General features: G+C 43.1%; 1 protein-coding gene across 6 annotated transcripts in view; it reads right to left on the reverse strand.

The window, feature by feature from the left end:
* Positions 1-305: 305 nt before the first annotated feature.
* alk (ALK receptor tyrosine kinase) overlaps positions 306-13474 on the reverse strand; it is a 204927-nt gene continuing 191758 nt past the window's right edge. For all 6 annotated transcript variants that reach the window (XM_071471040.1, XM_071471038.1, XM_071471041.1 and 3 more), the window contains 5 exons: positions 12346-12438; positions 5527-5628; positions 5080-5214; positions 3950-4040; positions 306-3374 (listed from right to left, as the gene is read on the reverse strand). In XM_071471040.1, the coding sequence (XP_071327141.1) occupies positions 2268-3374; positions 3950-4040; positions 5080-5214; positions 5527-5628; positions 12346-12438 (1528 nt within the window). In that variant the 3' untranslated portion in view covers positions 306-2267. The remainder of the gene's footprint in view (positions 3375-3949; positions 4041-5079; positions 5215-5526; positions 5629-12345; positions 12439-13474) is intronic.

The following is a 13474-nucleotide window of genomic DNA, read 5'->3' on the forward strand; positions in this document are numbered from 1 at the left end:
TTGTGCTGCCAGTAGCATCTAAAGTCAATGACGTCAAACTATGAATGCTACAGTAATTCAGACACAGCAAATATGAGATTTTATCTCATTTTTAACAGACCTATTTCTGTGCATGAGCATTACATTACAGTGTCAAGATAAACAACAGTACTAATGTTAGCACTTAAACAAGCTGCTGTATGTCTGTGATGCTGATTGTGTTCTTAAAATTTTAATCACCATAACGTCACCAGTCCTATTTCAGTTAATCCCATTAACTTGGCCTCGATATCAAAGAGAGCTGTAGACAGACAAATGCAAAACAGTTATTATATAGTAATTTATTAATTTTGGCGAATATCTTCTGAAGGGCAATTTACAGCTTTTACCAGAGCCATAGTACAATACTTTATAATTACAACATTTACAGGTGCAGTTCAGTTTGTCTTTTACATCAAACGATGGAGGTGAGCTGTGAGGGGAACACAGAATCAATGCATTTAACAGAGGTACTGGAGACAAAGCAAAAATACTTCTCGTTAGCCAATATTTAACTTGCTCACTGACTTGTCCTACAGGAATGCATTTGTCTTAATCAGTCACCGAGTGTCATGACACATGCATGACAGCTCATCATCAGACTGACTGACAGGATTGCCAAATACAGTCAAGCAAAAGCATCAAGAAAGTGACACATATTGTCATCATTCACCTAAATATCAACATCGCCTCACTCACAGCGTTATTTGATAGATATACTGTACGTAACTGTCCTTAAACTGAAAGAAGCAGACAATAAACACAGACAAGTGTTAACACTATGTGTGTGAGAAGGAGCAGACTGACACTCAAACCAGTCCTGGGTTTCATTCACATGTGGAACAAAAGCAGTTTGTCTTTAAACTTTTCTCTCATACTCATTTGTATTCCACAACACTCATCCTATAATAGAAAAGATAAAATATGCAAATTTAAGAATGTAGAATGCTTTGAGATAGCAATTTGAAGGTTAAGATTGATTCAGCAATATCCACTATGTTTCTATATCCAGACAAAAAGGGGAAAGTTTTTTTAAAAATAAGAAATGAATTAATAAAAGGTTACTGAAAAAGCCATCAGTAAAGAAAAGCCTCAGCTTCACTGTCTCAAAGCCCTCTTTCAGCAGAATGGAGCTGGGAACAAAAGGTAAGTCCACGGAGCAGTGCTGTCAATAGCACCAGGAGCAACGACCTATTACAAATCTTCAGCAACAACAAAAAGCTGAACTCTTAAATGTTGCTGAGGGCAGCTTGTCTTTAATACACTGTTTTTTTTTGTCAAATAATCTCACAAACCTGCTCCAGTGCTCTGTTTATCCACCCTCTCAACCTTAAAGGCTACCTTAAAGGTCACAACTGCCTTCCTGTGTGGGTGTAGTTTTATTTTTGGGATAGTTTAAAAGTCTTTCTGTTGTGTATTACTAAAAATAAATTCCTGCAACTTAAAAACCTAAAGTGAAAACCAGTTGATGTAAAATGAATTTGAGTTTATTAATAATTTATAGAGCCACATCCAAATAATAAATAAACAAATGAATAAATAAACAAGCAGGCAAGCAAACATCAACAAACACATTTTTCCCAGTATTTTTTTTTAAAGTATAAATGTCTCTGGTAATCCAGTGTCCAATTCAGTGATATTCTTGAAAAATAGTCTGATACAAGTTATTTACCACGCTGTTGTTTTCCAAAAGGATGTGGGGAAGGAACAGTGTGAGGGTTCTGCAGTAGAACTGACACATGTGGCTGGCAGCTGTAGACAACTTCACAGCTGCTACAGTCAGACTGGTCACCAGCGTGTGTGACTCAAAGTTTAAGTCTGGCAAAATATAGAGATTTGAATCCTCCTGAGAGTCCATTCTCACTCCTGGTCAGTACCCCTCCTCTTCTTCTTTCATAAACTCTCCATTTGATTCTCAGTATTCTCACTCAGTCATGATCCTTCCAGTGTTGAAAAAATACATTTTTTAAACTCGTAAAACTAACCTTTACTCTACATTTTGCCTCCCAAAGTTTTTTAGTTGTCTGATGTGCTTAGCAACCCTCCAGGTTCTCATCAGAGAAGCCTAATGGACTCACAAGCTCTCTGTCAGAGACATGGTTCTGTCTGAACTGGAGGAAGAAACCAAAAGGGTGGGATGGTGGTGTAAAACGATCTCTGTCCTGACACAGTGTTTCCTGCTGTTGGTCCTGGACACACACTCTCCAAAGACAGGACCTGAAAAAAGACCAGCAGTACAGACATCTGGGCTAAAGCACAGTGGCGTTGTGGCCCTCCATCCTGGGCAGCCTGGGGTCCTGCACTGTCCCCATGGTGACAAGCAGTGGACGGCTGTCCTCAGATATGCCCGACCGACCCAGGGACACAGAGGTGGGAATAGAGGCCCCCCTCTGGTGAGCTGCTGAGGGGGGCATGGAGGTGCCCTGTTGAGAGGAAGGAGGTGGAGGAGGGGGGTTGGGGTTGCTGTGGGCGGTCTCCAGCGGCAGGCCCTGCTCCTGGTAGCCGTAGCCAATGTTCCCACAGGGGAATCTTCTCAGTCTGTAGAGGGGAACCGGGGGCAAGGCGGCTGAATCTAAAAGCAGAGGTGACTGGGCAGCAGGAGTTGGTGGTGGGGGTAACAGAGGTCTACAGAGACCCTGCTGCTGCTGCTGATGGTGCAGCAGCTGGAGTTGGTGTTGCTGCTGGAGCTGATGCTGGAACTGCTTGTGCTGGTGCTGGAGACCCAGCGCCCCTGCCACCTCAGCCACCGTCCGGCCCACATGCTCCTGCCCCTCACCAGGCACCCTGCCGCTGTTCCCTCCTGCTCCCCCCACCCCTCCCTGCCTCTGCTGCTGCTGCTGCTGCTGCTGCTTCCTCTGCTGCTGCTGCAGGAACCACGAGCCGTACGTGGGGTTCCAGAGACTGGTGCTCTTCCCGTTGTGGCCCTCTTTCTCTGGTGGGTGGCCCTGGGTGAATGCCAGGTTGATGTGGCCCCCTTCAGAACTGGGCTGGGTGGTGACATGAGGTCCCTTGGCAGTGAGAGTAGCGGTGGCTGTGGAGGTGACTGTGTTAGTGGTTGTCATGGTGATGGCGGTCTGTGTGTGAGGCTGCTGGTGCTGGTGGAGGTATGGCTGGCTGGCTGACATCTGTGCTTTGGCCTCTGATGCTGTGCTAGTGACGACAGTGTGTTCCCCGCCCCTCTGGCTCTCCTCTGAAGGATAGGCTGGTGGTGGCTGTGGAGCCTCCCCGTCAGGCACCTGGGCATTTACCAACACAGTTGGAGCTGAGGGATCATCAGGGCGCATGGGCACACGCTCCTCCTCCTCAGGGATGGGTCCATACTCTATAGGCAGGGGCATGGTCACCACATCAGGGTCCTAAAAGAGGAACAGATCAGACCAGATCAGAGTTGTGTTTTTCACTGCCATTCATATAAGAGATTCAATCAAAATAACGATCTGAAAGAGCCACAGTTTATTTCCTTCTTACATCATTTTCAATGAGCCGCAAGTTTGTGGTGAAAAAATTCAGTTTCTTCAGCTATAATGAAAACTGCGACTGGTAATTTTAATCAACTGTAGCTGATTAACATAAATTAACCAGAATACAAAATAAAACAGTTAGTGAAGCTACCGCTAGCTCAAGTAGCTGCAGTGTAACAGTCATTAGGGGTTGTCTGTCACACAAGCAGAGGCATTTTTTTTCGTTTAGTTTAGTTTTTTCAAACTAAATTTAGTAACTAACAGTTTTGTGTTTCTGTTTAATAAAAGAACCCTGGAAAGATAATGAGCATCATTTTTCTTTTGATGCACTTATCAACACTTATATACACTTATCTTGTGTTATCCTCTACAAACAACCGATACAGGCTTGTAGTTTAGATCACAGAAAATAATAAATAAATAAAATAATAATTAAAAGTCAGAAGCTGCACTGTGCTCCGTGAAGTCACCTGTAAGCAGTAGTCAATTCTCTCCAGGATACTCGAGAAGTTAGGTCTGTCTTCAGGCTGGTGCTGCCAACTCTGAGTCATGATTCGGTACCTATAGACACACACGTATGTGTAGACACACACAGGCAGAAAATACTTAGTGAAACCACTACCTCCCACTCCATGAAGAAGAAGCGAAAGCAAAAAGAAAACAGTAGGTGATGAGCATCATCTCTCCCGCTGATTTAACAAATGCCGCACTGATCTCTTTTGACAAAACAGTACCGTGTTTTCATCATTGATGTGTTTTGATCACATCAGGCAGAAACAGAGTGTAACCTCCCACCAGTTTGAGTGATTGTGTTAAATGGGCGAGGCAGATTATAGGAGCATCTAACAGTGAAGTTAAATCCTGAGCTATGCTTTTAATTGCTGAAATGACTCCAGCTATAGTTTTCTGCCTTTCAGGACTCAGTGTGTCCCGCTGTGAGGCTGTTTCACAACTTCAAGTTAATAGAACACCATGGGACCATGTTTATTTTTGAAGAAAAAATCTAACACATTTACAAGGAACATGTGAGGCCGGCTGCAAAATGATATGACGACTAAACTGCAAAGCTGTGGCCAACAGGTGTGAAGGATAAAGCTGGGCAAGAGAGGCTGGAAAGTGTGTACGAGAGAGCGATAGAGAGCCAGAGAATGTGTGTGTACATCTGCCCATATATATGTTTTATCACAGAGAGGCGGTATCTTAAAGAGTGAAGGAGAAATACTGTGTGCCTTGGAAATGTTTCTTAGCTCCCTATCAGCTCTCCATGACTTCTTCCAAATTGGGAGGCAAACATGAAAGAAAGTGTTAGTGTGGTTTCCATATTGAAAGCACTGGGAGCAATCTCCTGTTAAATTTCTGTTGCCTTCTAGGTCACAAACTGTTTACATGTCAATATCAGCAACAGCCTTTCATGTCTGCCTCTGCATTAATATTATGTGTTTTTGGATGCTGTCTGTGTGCATGTGTAGAAAGTGCATGCATCACATACAACTAAGCATCTTTCCTTCTTGTTTACATTATGCTGAAGCTTAATTAGACCTCATGGGATCACGTGCACCGTATGAATGCATTCAGTATGTGTGGGTGGATCTGCACTTACACTGGCCCAGGGCAGTTTTTAGGTGGGTCCATTCTTCCCCCGTTGGTTACGAACTCCAACACTTCCTGGTTGCTGCGACTTGGATATGGCATGTAGCCCAATGAGAAGATCTCCCACAGCAGTACCCCAAATGACCTTAAACAGGAAGATGATGAGAGGAAAGATTAGTTACAGGGAAGCACAGGCCGGGTGAGACTGAGGACAATGTCATAAATTATAAGCATCATCAGAGCTGAAGTGGTATGAGATGTAAGCAGGGGACAAGAATGAGATACAGACAAGGAGCTTTAAAAAATGTTTGGGTAGGGATCAAAGATGGACAGAGGAAGGTCAAAAAACAGAGAGGGAGAGAGTGGGCAGGGCATCTGTGAATACAGGAAATTACATCACATTGAGACACAGTTTGTCCTCTCTGAGATCAGTTAAAGAGGCGTGAGGGATCCTCACCATGTGTCTGTTTTAGATGTGAAGATGCCCTCCATGAAGGCCTCAGGCGGCATCCATTTCACTGGCAGCATGGCACGGCCACCCTTCCTGTAATAGCTTGCCCTGCGAGCGCACAAACAGACACACACAGACACACACAGACAAACACAAGTTATGAATAGTAAAATGTGTTTGACTACCCCTGTTGCTGATAAAATTACAGATTTTTGTTTGCTGACTAAAAATAAAAAAAGTTAAATGAAAACCAGCATTTATAGTTTGCAGTACCATCACCATGGCAACACCTCTGCTCTCTGAAGCAGAGGATAAAAAAAGAGGAAAAATTCTAACATCCAGCAATTCATTCAGTGTTTGTCAGTGGCTGTATCAGCACTCTGATCCAGTCGTATTTTCAGCTTCCTTACATGTTGCTGTGAGAGACGCTCTGAGAACGCCTCCTTATCTGAGGGAGAGGAGAGAGGGAGATGTTTCGCTGGGCTGAGCCCTCTCTGACTCGTTTCTAATGCTGCCTTGTGCTCTGCGTTGGTAGAGAAATTATCAGATGTGTGCACTATCTGATTGTGGCTGGTGATAGAGGTTACTCCCTGGTTCGTTTCACCCTGCTTGAGGCAAACAGAGAGGACAGACATGAACTGGGTGCTGCTTTGCACCACGTCCATCATGGACGGAAAAATAGTCACATATCAGGATCCAAGTTAAGTGGTGTCAGCGGTGTTTGGCTGGAAAAAGCATCATTTGGTGCAGCTTAGGAGTAAATCTGTTTTCCCCCAGTGAGTTTGTCATAAAAATGACACTTTATTCCCTTAGCACTTGTTTGTAAATGTGGCAAGAGCTTTATAATAAACAGGACCGTAATAGGCTGTAGATCCAGGTCTGTGACTGGAGGGTTGCCAGTTCAAATCCCTGGGCCTTTTACTAAAGGAGAAGCTGCAACACTCTCTTTGTCTTTGCCTTTAAAACCCAGACAAGTAAATGAAGCACTGACTGTTCTGCTGGAGCTGCACATGGCTGCACAGGAAAGGACTGTAATTACAGTGGGCAGCTCCCAGGTGTGAATGTGAAGCAGCATGAGAAAAGAGCATTGTGCTCAGTTGGTGTTTCCTAAACAGATAGAAGCTAAAGGGGAAAAAAGGCTATGGTAAACAAACGAAAAACAGTGTGACAAAAATAAAACAAACAATTGCAGCTTGGATAAAAAATGTGACTGTATCTTGGCAAGTTAAGATCCTCAGATACAGCATCCAAGGCATTTGGGCAAAGGCCGCATGACTCATCACTTTTGTCTTAGTCTAAGGACGACTTCAAGTTAATTTCAAGTGGTGCTTCCTCACCAGGGGCCAAAATGTGTGAACTGCTGAAAGCCAAACCTATGAATGCCTTAAAAATGATCTGTAAGATTAAATAAAAAAATGACATGTAACAAGTGCCAGGAAGCTAAAACACATGTATGAAGACCAGGGGCACCTTGACATTATTGTAGGCCCTGGGGCAATGGACGTTTTGGAGGCTCCCCACTCAGTTAAAGACTGGGACAGAATAATTAATCAAATCACTCTGCGACTGACCTGCAAAAAAGCCATTCCACATAACACAGAGAGGGGCTTTAGCCATTTATCCTCCCTGCATTCTGACATTAATCCTGGTGCTGGGCCTGTATTTGTCAGGACTCCGCCGCTCTCCAAACTCCCTGGCTGCTCCCAGCAGCAGGATCAGCACTGTGGAGAGCAGCACAGTGCACAGTCCTGACAAACACAGGCCCAGCACCGGGGTTAATGTGCACGGACCTCAGAAAAGCTGAACAACAACATAATAACAGGACTCAAAAGAGTCATGTGTTTATGGATATAAATTTAAGTTAAATTGTGTTTTAAACTTGGTACATGGTCTTTGGTGTCACCGTTCTGTTTCTACAGTGATTCTAGTAGGTTACAATTTGTTTTCTTGAAAGAATGGATTTGAACCATAACTAAAGTTATTTGCATGGATAGCACTGTCCCTCCAGTACATGGACGCCTTGTTATTTTTTTACAATGGGAGAGGGGTCTGGATCCTCCCCCAGAAAAAAAAAAAAGAATTTAAACAAATGTTTTTACAGAACCTAACCTCTTGGATAAAGTCAAGAAACAGCCACCTGCACCAGTAGATTAGTCAGGCTGAGGGGATATGAAAAGCTTCAAAAACAGTATGCAACAAGTGGATCAGGACAGGAAATGAAAATCAGAAAAGTGGCAGATTCATATTTAAAATTATATTTATCAAAATATCATGTAGGCTTAAACGGTATCAGGTGATTTGGATTATTAAACCTAGTTAAACAATGTTAACCTGAAGCCTCACAAGGTCATCTTTAAAGTCTAACAACTGCAACAAAGTACAAACACTCTGGATGAATCAAATGGTCTCACAACAACTATCTAATGCTGCCTGGTTATTTTGCACACAGGTTCTGTTCTCAGCTGCTGTAGCTGTAATGTTATACAGGAATGAATACAGCAGATCATTTAAACCAGCATAATCTCAGATTAAGGACTACTGTGATGAAGACAGTGAAAACTGTGCTCTGATGTTCACACTTGTGTGCAAAGAAAGCTGATGTAACACATATTATATGTTATTTCTTATTTGGCCTGAGATTTGAGAGATTGATTTAAGAGAGTATACTGACAACCCTGTATAATACAAACTTAAAATATAAACTTATGTTATATCACTAGATTTCAGCATTGAGGTACAATTACATTCATGATTTTGTACAGCTATACTAACCTAAATATCTGTTATTGGGAACCATGAGAAAGTTTCAGAGACCCAGAGCATCGCCGTAACCATAGTAACTCACTCACACACCTGCCTGAGAGCAGAGGTAGAGCCACTGCTGCCAGCAGAGCAGCATGGGGAATTACAATATCACAGATCTGTGGATATTTCTGACACCCCTCTTTTCACACAGCAAAGTAATCACTTATGAATTTGTTTCTCATGGCTTTACTAGTACCCAGTGTAGGTGTGGTGGAGCATTTTGTATGATGAAGAGTCAGGGGCCTCATGAGACAAAATAAATAAATAAATAAATAAATTTCATGAGGGCTGGAGGGCTGGACTCAAGCCCTGTAAGCCTGTGCATTAAAGTGCCACTGATTAAGACATGCAATATGCCTCTTAGTTCCTCTTTAAGCTTTATGATGTGATAGTTATTACAGTGAAAGTAGCTGTAAGACAACTGCATTTCCCACCATATAAATTCAAGGCAAATAACCAGAACCAACACTCATCATTTGGTTTAGCTCAGAGCTGTAGCTGTGTATCTTCAGGCGATCTGTGTGTAGAGAAATATAGATGATATGCTGTCAGATAATATGAAATGGGAAATACATACTTGGAAAACTATTGGCAGAAGAAGGTTTGCCTTGAGGAAGGTTACACATAATCAATGAAGCAGAAGAACAATTACTAGTTGAGTGTGTTTGCTGGACAGATTAGCTAACAATCACTGCAGGGTAGTCACACAGATCACCTTAATCTATCACCTAGAATAACACAATCAATTCAATGACGGCAATCAGTTACCTCCTCCACTTTAGGCCTACAATTTGAGAATTGAGTTCTGCCACTGTCTTCTCTACTGTAGCACCCCACCTCCTTACTATGTATCCCTCTATTTTTCCTGTCTGTTCCAATAAAGAAAATAGTAAGGGAAGTGGACGGGTCTTCATCAACAGATGTAATTAGATCAAACAGCTGTGGCAGTGGGGGCTCAGTGGCTGCTACGCTCCTTGCTCTGTAAAGCCTGTTTTTTGGTCTCTGCAAAAAAAAGCCACAAACTCCTCATTATTCTATTGCAATATATTTAGAGTTCCTGCCTTTTCTGACCTCAGGAATGAAAAACTTTTGTACATTGCTATTCAGTCTGTTATCTGTCCATGAAAAAATGCTGAAACATTTTGAAAAGATTGAGGAATGGTAAAATGTAGAGCATAAGACACTGATAATCCCCTTATCAGTGGATCAACCTCTTTCTTTTAGCATGGGGTTTATAGACATATTTATTACTACTGCTAACACCACCAACACAGGCTGAACGCTGAGCTGCAGATCAGGGAGGCTTAAATACAGTCCCAGGGAATCTATAGTACATATTTAGGTGTTTTATACCTGTGTTTTTGTGTGTGGAAGGGAAGCTGCAGGATCGAGGAGTATTAGAGGGAAAAAGTATGAGACAAAGGCACAGAGCGGATTACGCTGAATGGAAAGTCAAATAGAGGAACATGCACCTGAGGACACAATGTGGAGCCTAATACATATGTCTGTTCATTGTGTTGAATGTCTTTGTTTACGGTCCGTGGGTCTGCATGCGTGTGGGCCAGGCTGACGTTATTAAATACAACCTAAAGTCACAAAGTCACCATTGTTAATAGCTCCTATGAGAATATGGTTATTTGACGGTAAATATAAAGTCTTCTCTGAAAGCTCAGCAAATTTCTCTTCACAGTGGCAGGTGTTTACCTTAGGATGATTACTGACTGGCAGCGATTGTTCGCTCAGCTTTTTATTTACCACCACATCACCGCTGTGCCTGCATGCGTGTGCGACTATGTGTGAGTGAATTTGTGTGTGAGAGAGGACGCCCGTGGAATATCACGTGCAAGGGCGCCTGTGGCTCTCTTCCCAGAATATAAAAAGCTGACATTAAGCCTTGTCCTGATCCCTCACTGTGACGCCCGTCCCCCGTGACGGCCTCAAAAGAACTCCCATGTCCCTCGTCACATAGCAGGAGGGCCACATCATGAAACAGCAAAAATAACACACCAATGGCAAAGCATTGTGTGCAAAACAACCACCCCGCCCTCTCAACATAATAACAATAAAAAGAAAATCTTACTCCCAGCACCACGGCTCCAGGCTGAGAGAAAAAAACAAAATCACAGCGAGGCACCTGAAAAACTGACATCAGCAATTAAATCAAGCGCTCCTAATGCGCCTCCCCAGGGGTATTGTGCAACAGCCTTTTCCGGATGCTCTGAGAGTGACTTTGCTCTTGTGTGACTTTCCATCAGATGATTTAAAAGTGCTGCGTTCATATAGCTGAATGTTGTGACATATTTCCCCTGCTCTAATTTCTTACTAGATGAAAGGCTTGGGAGATTTCCCTGCTGGATTGTGCATTCATTTAAATTGTGTCACGTGAAATTGTGGTAGCTATATTAAAAAGCTTGAGCTAAGAATAATGAGATGCCGCTGGGGCCACAGATGAGCTGATGTAGATTAAAAGAAGGCTTCAGTACACCAGTGTGATGGAGAATAAAAACACTTTCACAGCTCAGCTTCAACATTTACCAGTTTAAAAGTCTCCTTGATAAGTGTCACAGGCTTGACAATCACACGGGGAGAAAAACTCTTCCTAAGCACAGAGCTGGAACTTCACTGAACCAATTTAAATTTGATTATTTCTGTCTCTGATTGTTATCATGCTTTCAAAAAAGTCATGAGAACCTGAATATATTTGAGAAGGATATGCAGACATACAATGCCCTGCTGCTGTTTAAAAATTTAACCTGTATATTTATGGGAACTGCAAATTCAAGCTGCAGTACCCATAAATTCAGTGGGATCAGTGAACTGTTTTCAGTCGAGCCATTTCTACCCAATGATACCAAAGGAAACAAGGAGCTCTACAGTAATATTGTCTCTGTCACTGAGTTCAGCTTTCTCTGGACTGTGTTATTCACTGTGCTTTAAGGAAACAGTTTGAGTTTTGCTCTTGCATTGATTCGTCACATCCTGTGGCTGAAGAAGTGTCTGTACTCAGGGGTATATCAACAACTGGAGATGGTCTAACCCCTGGATTCCACCGGGGGCAGCTGCATTGTGCCTTGTCTTTATTTGACAGAAGCTGTGTCAAGCTGCACAAAGCAGATGGAGCCAGGCGGGAAGTCACACAGGGCTGGCGTAGAGCATCCAGTCAACTTTCAAAATAAAACACCCTGTGCAGACTCTGGATCACATCACTACATAAATGTCATAACCAGTGGGATCAGGACAAAGGTCAACTGGTCAGAGGAATTTCACCATCAACCCACAGTAGAAGCAACAAAATAGAGTCAATGATCCCGTTGGGGTATGAAGCCATGCGGAGGTGGGGACAAAACTATGTCACACACGATTCATAGACCCTTGCCCGGTGGTCAGGGGTTAGTTAAGGTGAAACTGCTGACAGAACAACAGCAGTGGTTGTTTCCGGGAAAGGAGGTGAGGGGGGAGGGATGTGCCTACAGAGCATCTGACTGTTACTGGAGACTGAGGGTTGCTTTGAAATCTCACACCACAGGTCACCACTTACAGTACCAGTCAAAAGTCTGGACACACCTTCCCATTCATCTGAATGAGAAAGTGTGTCCAAACCTTTGATTGGTACTGCAAGTCTTGTGACCAATCAGGTAATCGTCCCATAACCTTAACCAAGCAGCAGTAGTTCCCTCAACATAAACATATTGTGAAAAGAAACTAACAGCAGTACACCAGGGTATGTCAGCACACTATGACATCACTTTTGGGTATGATTACAGGTGCACTATTCTGACCACACCAAAACCACATCCAGTAGTGAGGCTGGGTGTCCTCAGAGGTGCAACAGACTTCAGCCGTTAGACCACAGAAGACTGTGACAGCCTGGTATTAAGTTACTCTTTACCCATACGATGGCTCTTTTGGTCCTGCTTTGGACCTTCTCTCAGACTCAATTTCATCTGAACCTGGTCAACTGGGCCAAAGCGGTCTTGACTGCTGTCTTACATCAGTCAGTGACCTGTGTTGGAATTGTACCTGTAAATGTCTCGAGCCATCCCAAAATCTCCAATCTTGGCCACCCGGCCTGCTCCTTTGCAGGTCAGCAGGCAATTTCGAGCTGCAATGTCCCTGAAAGAGGAGAAAACACAGAATGTCAGGTCACTGTAGGTACTTACCTCTTAAGTTGATGGAGCTTTATTAGAACACAATAACTCACTAGCACTGGCACTGTAGGTCCGCATCATGTGATTTTTAATATATGGGCGGTACGGTGCATATAAGAGGTAGACGTGCTGAACACTGGCACTCACACAGCTTGGCTTATGTCTTAGTTTACCATTCTTTTTCATATATTTGCATCTATAAGAGGCTGCATGTATAAACTCCTTCAGACGCTCCCCCACTGGATCTGAAGTTCAGTGTAACTACCAAGTTGCCTGGGGCAAGCTGACAGAGTATATAGTTTCCTGCAGTGCTTTTATGACTCTGCCCACATGGCGTATCCAGAGAAAATATGGAAGTGTTCAACAGTATGTGCAGGGGGAGTGGGTTAGATGAGAAAAATCATAAAATTCATATTTGCACTGTACTGGGTTGGTTATTCTTTGAGAAAATACAGTAGTTCAGTCAGCACGCTCTACTCCTGTCTGGGGAAAAGGAAAATGGAGCCCACACACTGCATTCTGCTCCCCAGGCTTCCCACTTTCTTAACATCTTAAGAAGTGACGTGGTGAGCACACTGCTGCTTTTCAGACTTACGACAAGTGTGCACCAGGGCCAATAAATAACCAGGATTTAATATCAAAATAACATCATGTGACACTGCTCAAACTAGATCATGAGACAGGGCAGGGCTGGAAATGAAGAACTAGCAGTGATACAAACGACTACACTAAGCTCTGTGAGTGTGAAGACAGCAGCACATTGTTTTGATGTTTGGCCTACACACTCCACTCTGATTTAGTTAGATGAGAAATGACACAATGAGGATAAAGTAGTAGTTTAGACTGATTTAAACTGAGGGCTTCTACAGACGGGGACTACACTGTGCATGGTTGCCCCACTTCACTGTGCCAGAAGGGTTTGGATCTATTCAACTTAAAATATTGTAGCACTGCTTCAAATTTGACATTAAATTATTTAGTATAAGAAAACAACAACGTGT

Source organism: Trachinotus anak, unplaced genomic scaffold, assembly GCF_046630095.1.
Source record: "Trachinotus anak isolate AG129_WGS33_773 ecotype Australia unplaced genomic scaffold, CSIRO_AGI_Tana_v1 ptg000033l, whole genome shotgun sequence".
NCBI lineage: Eukaryota > Metazoa > Chordata > Actinopteri > Carangiformes > Carangidae > Trachinotus > Trachinotus anak.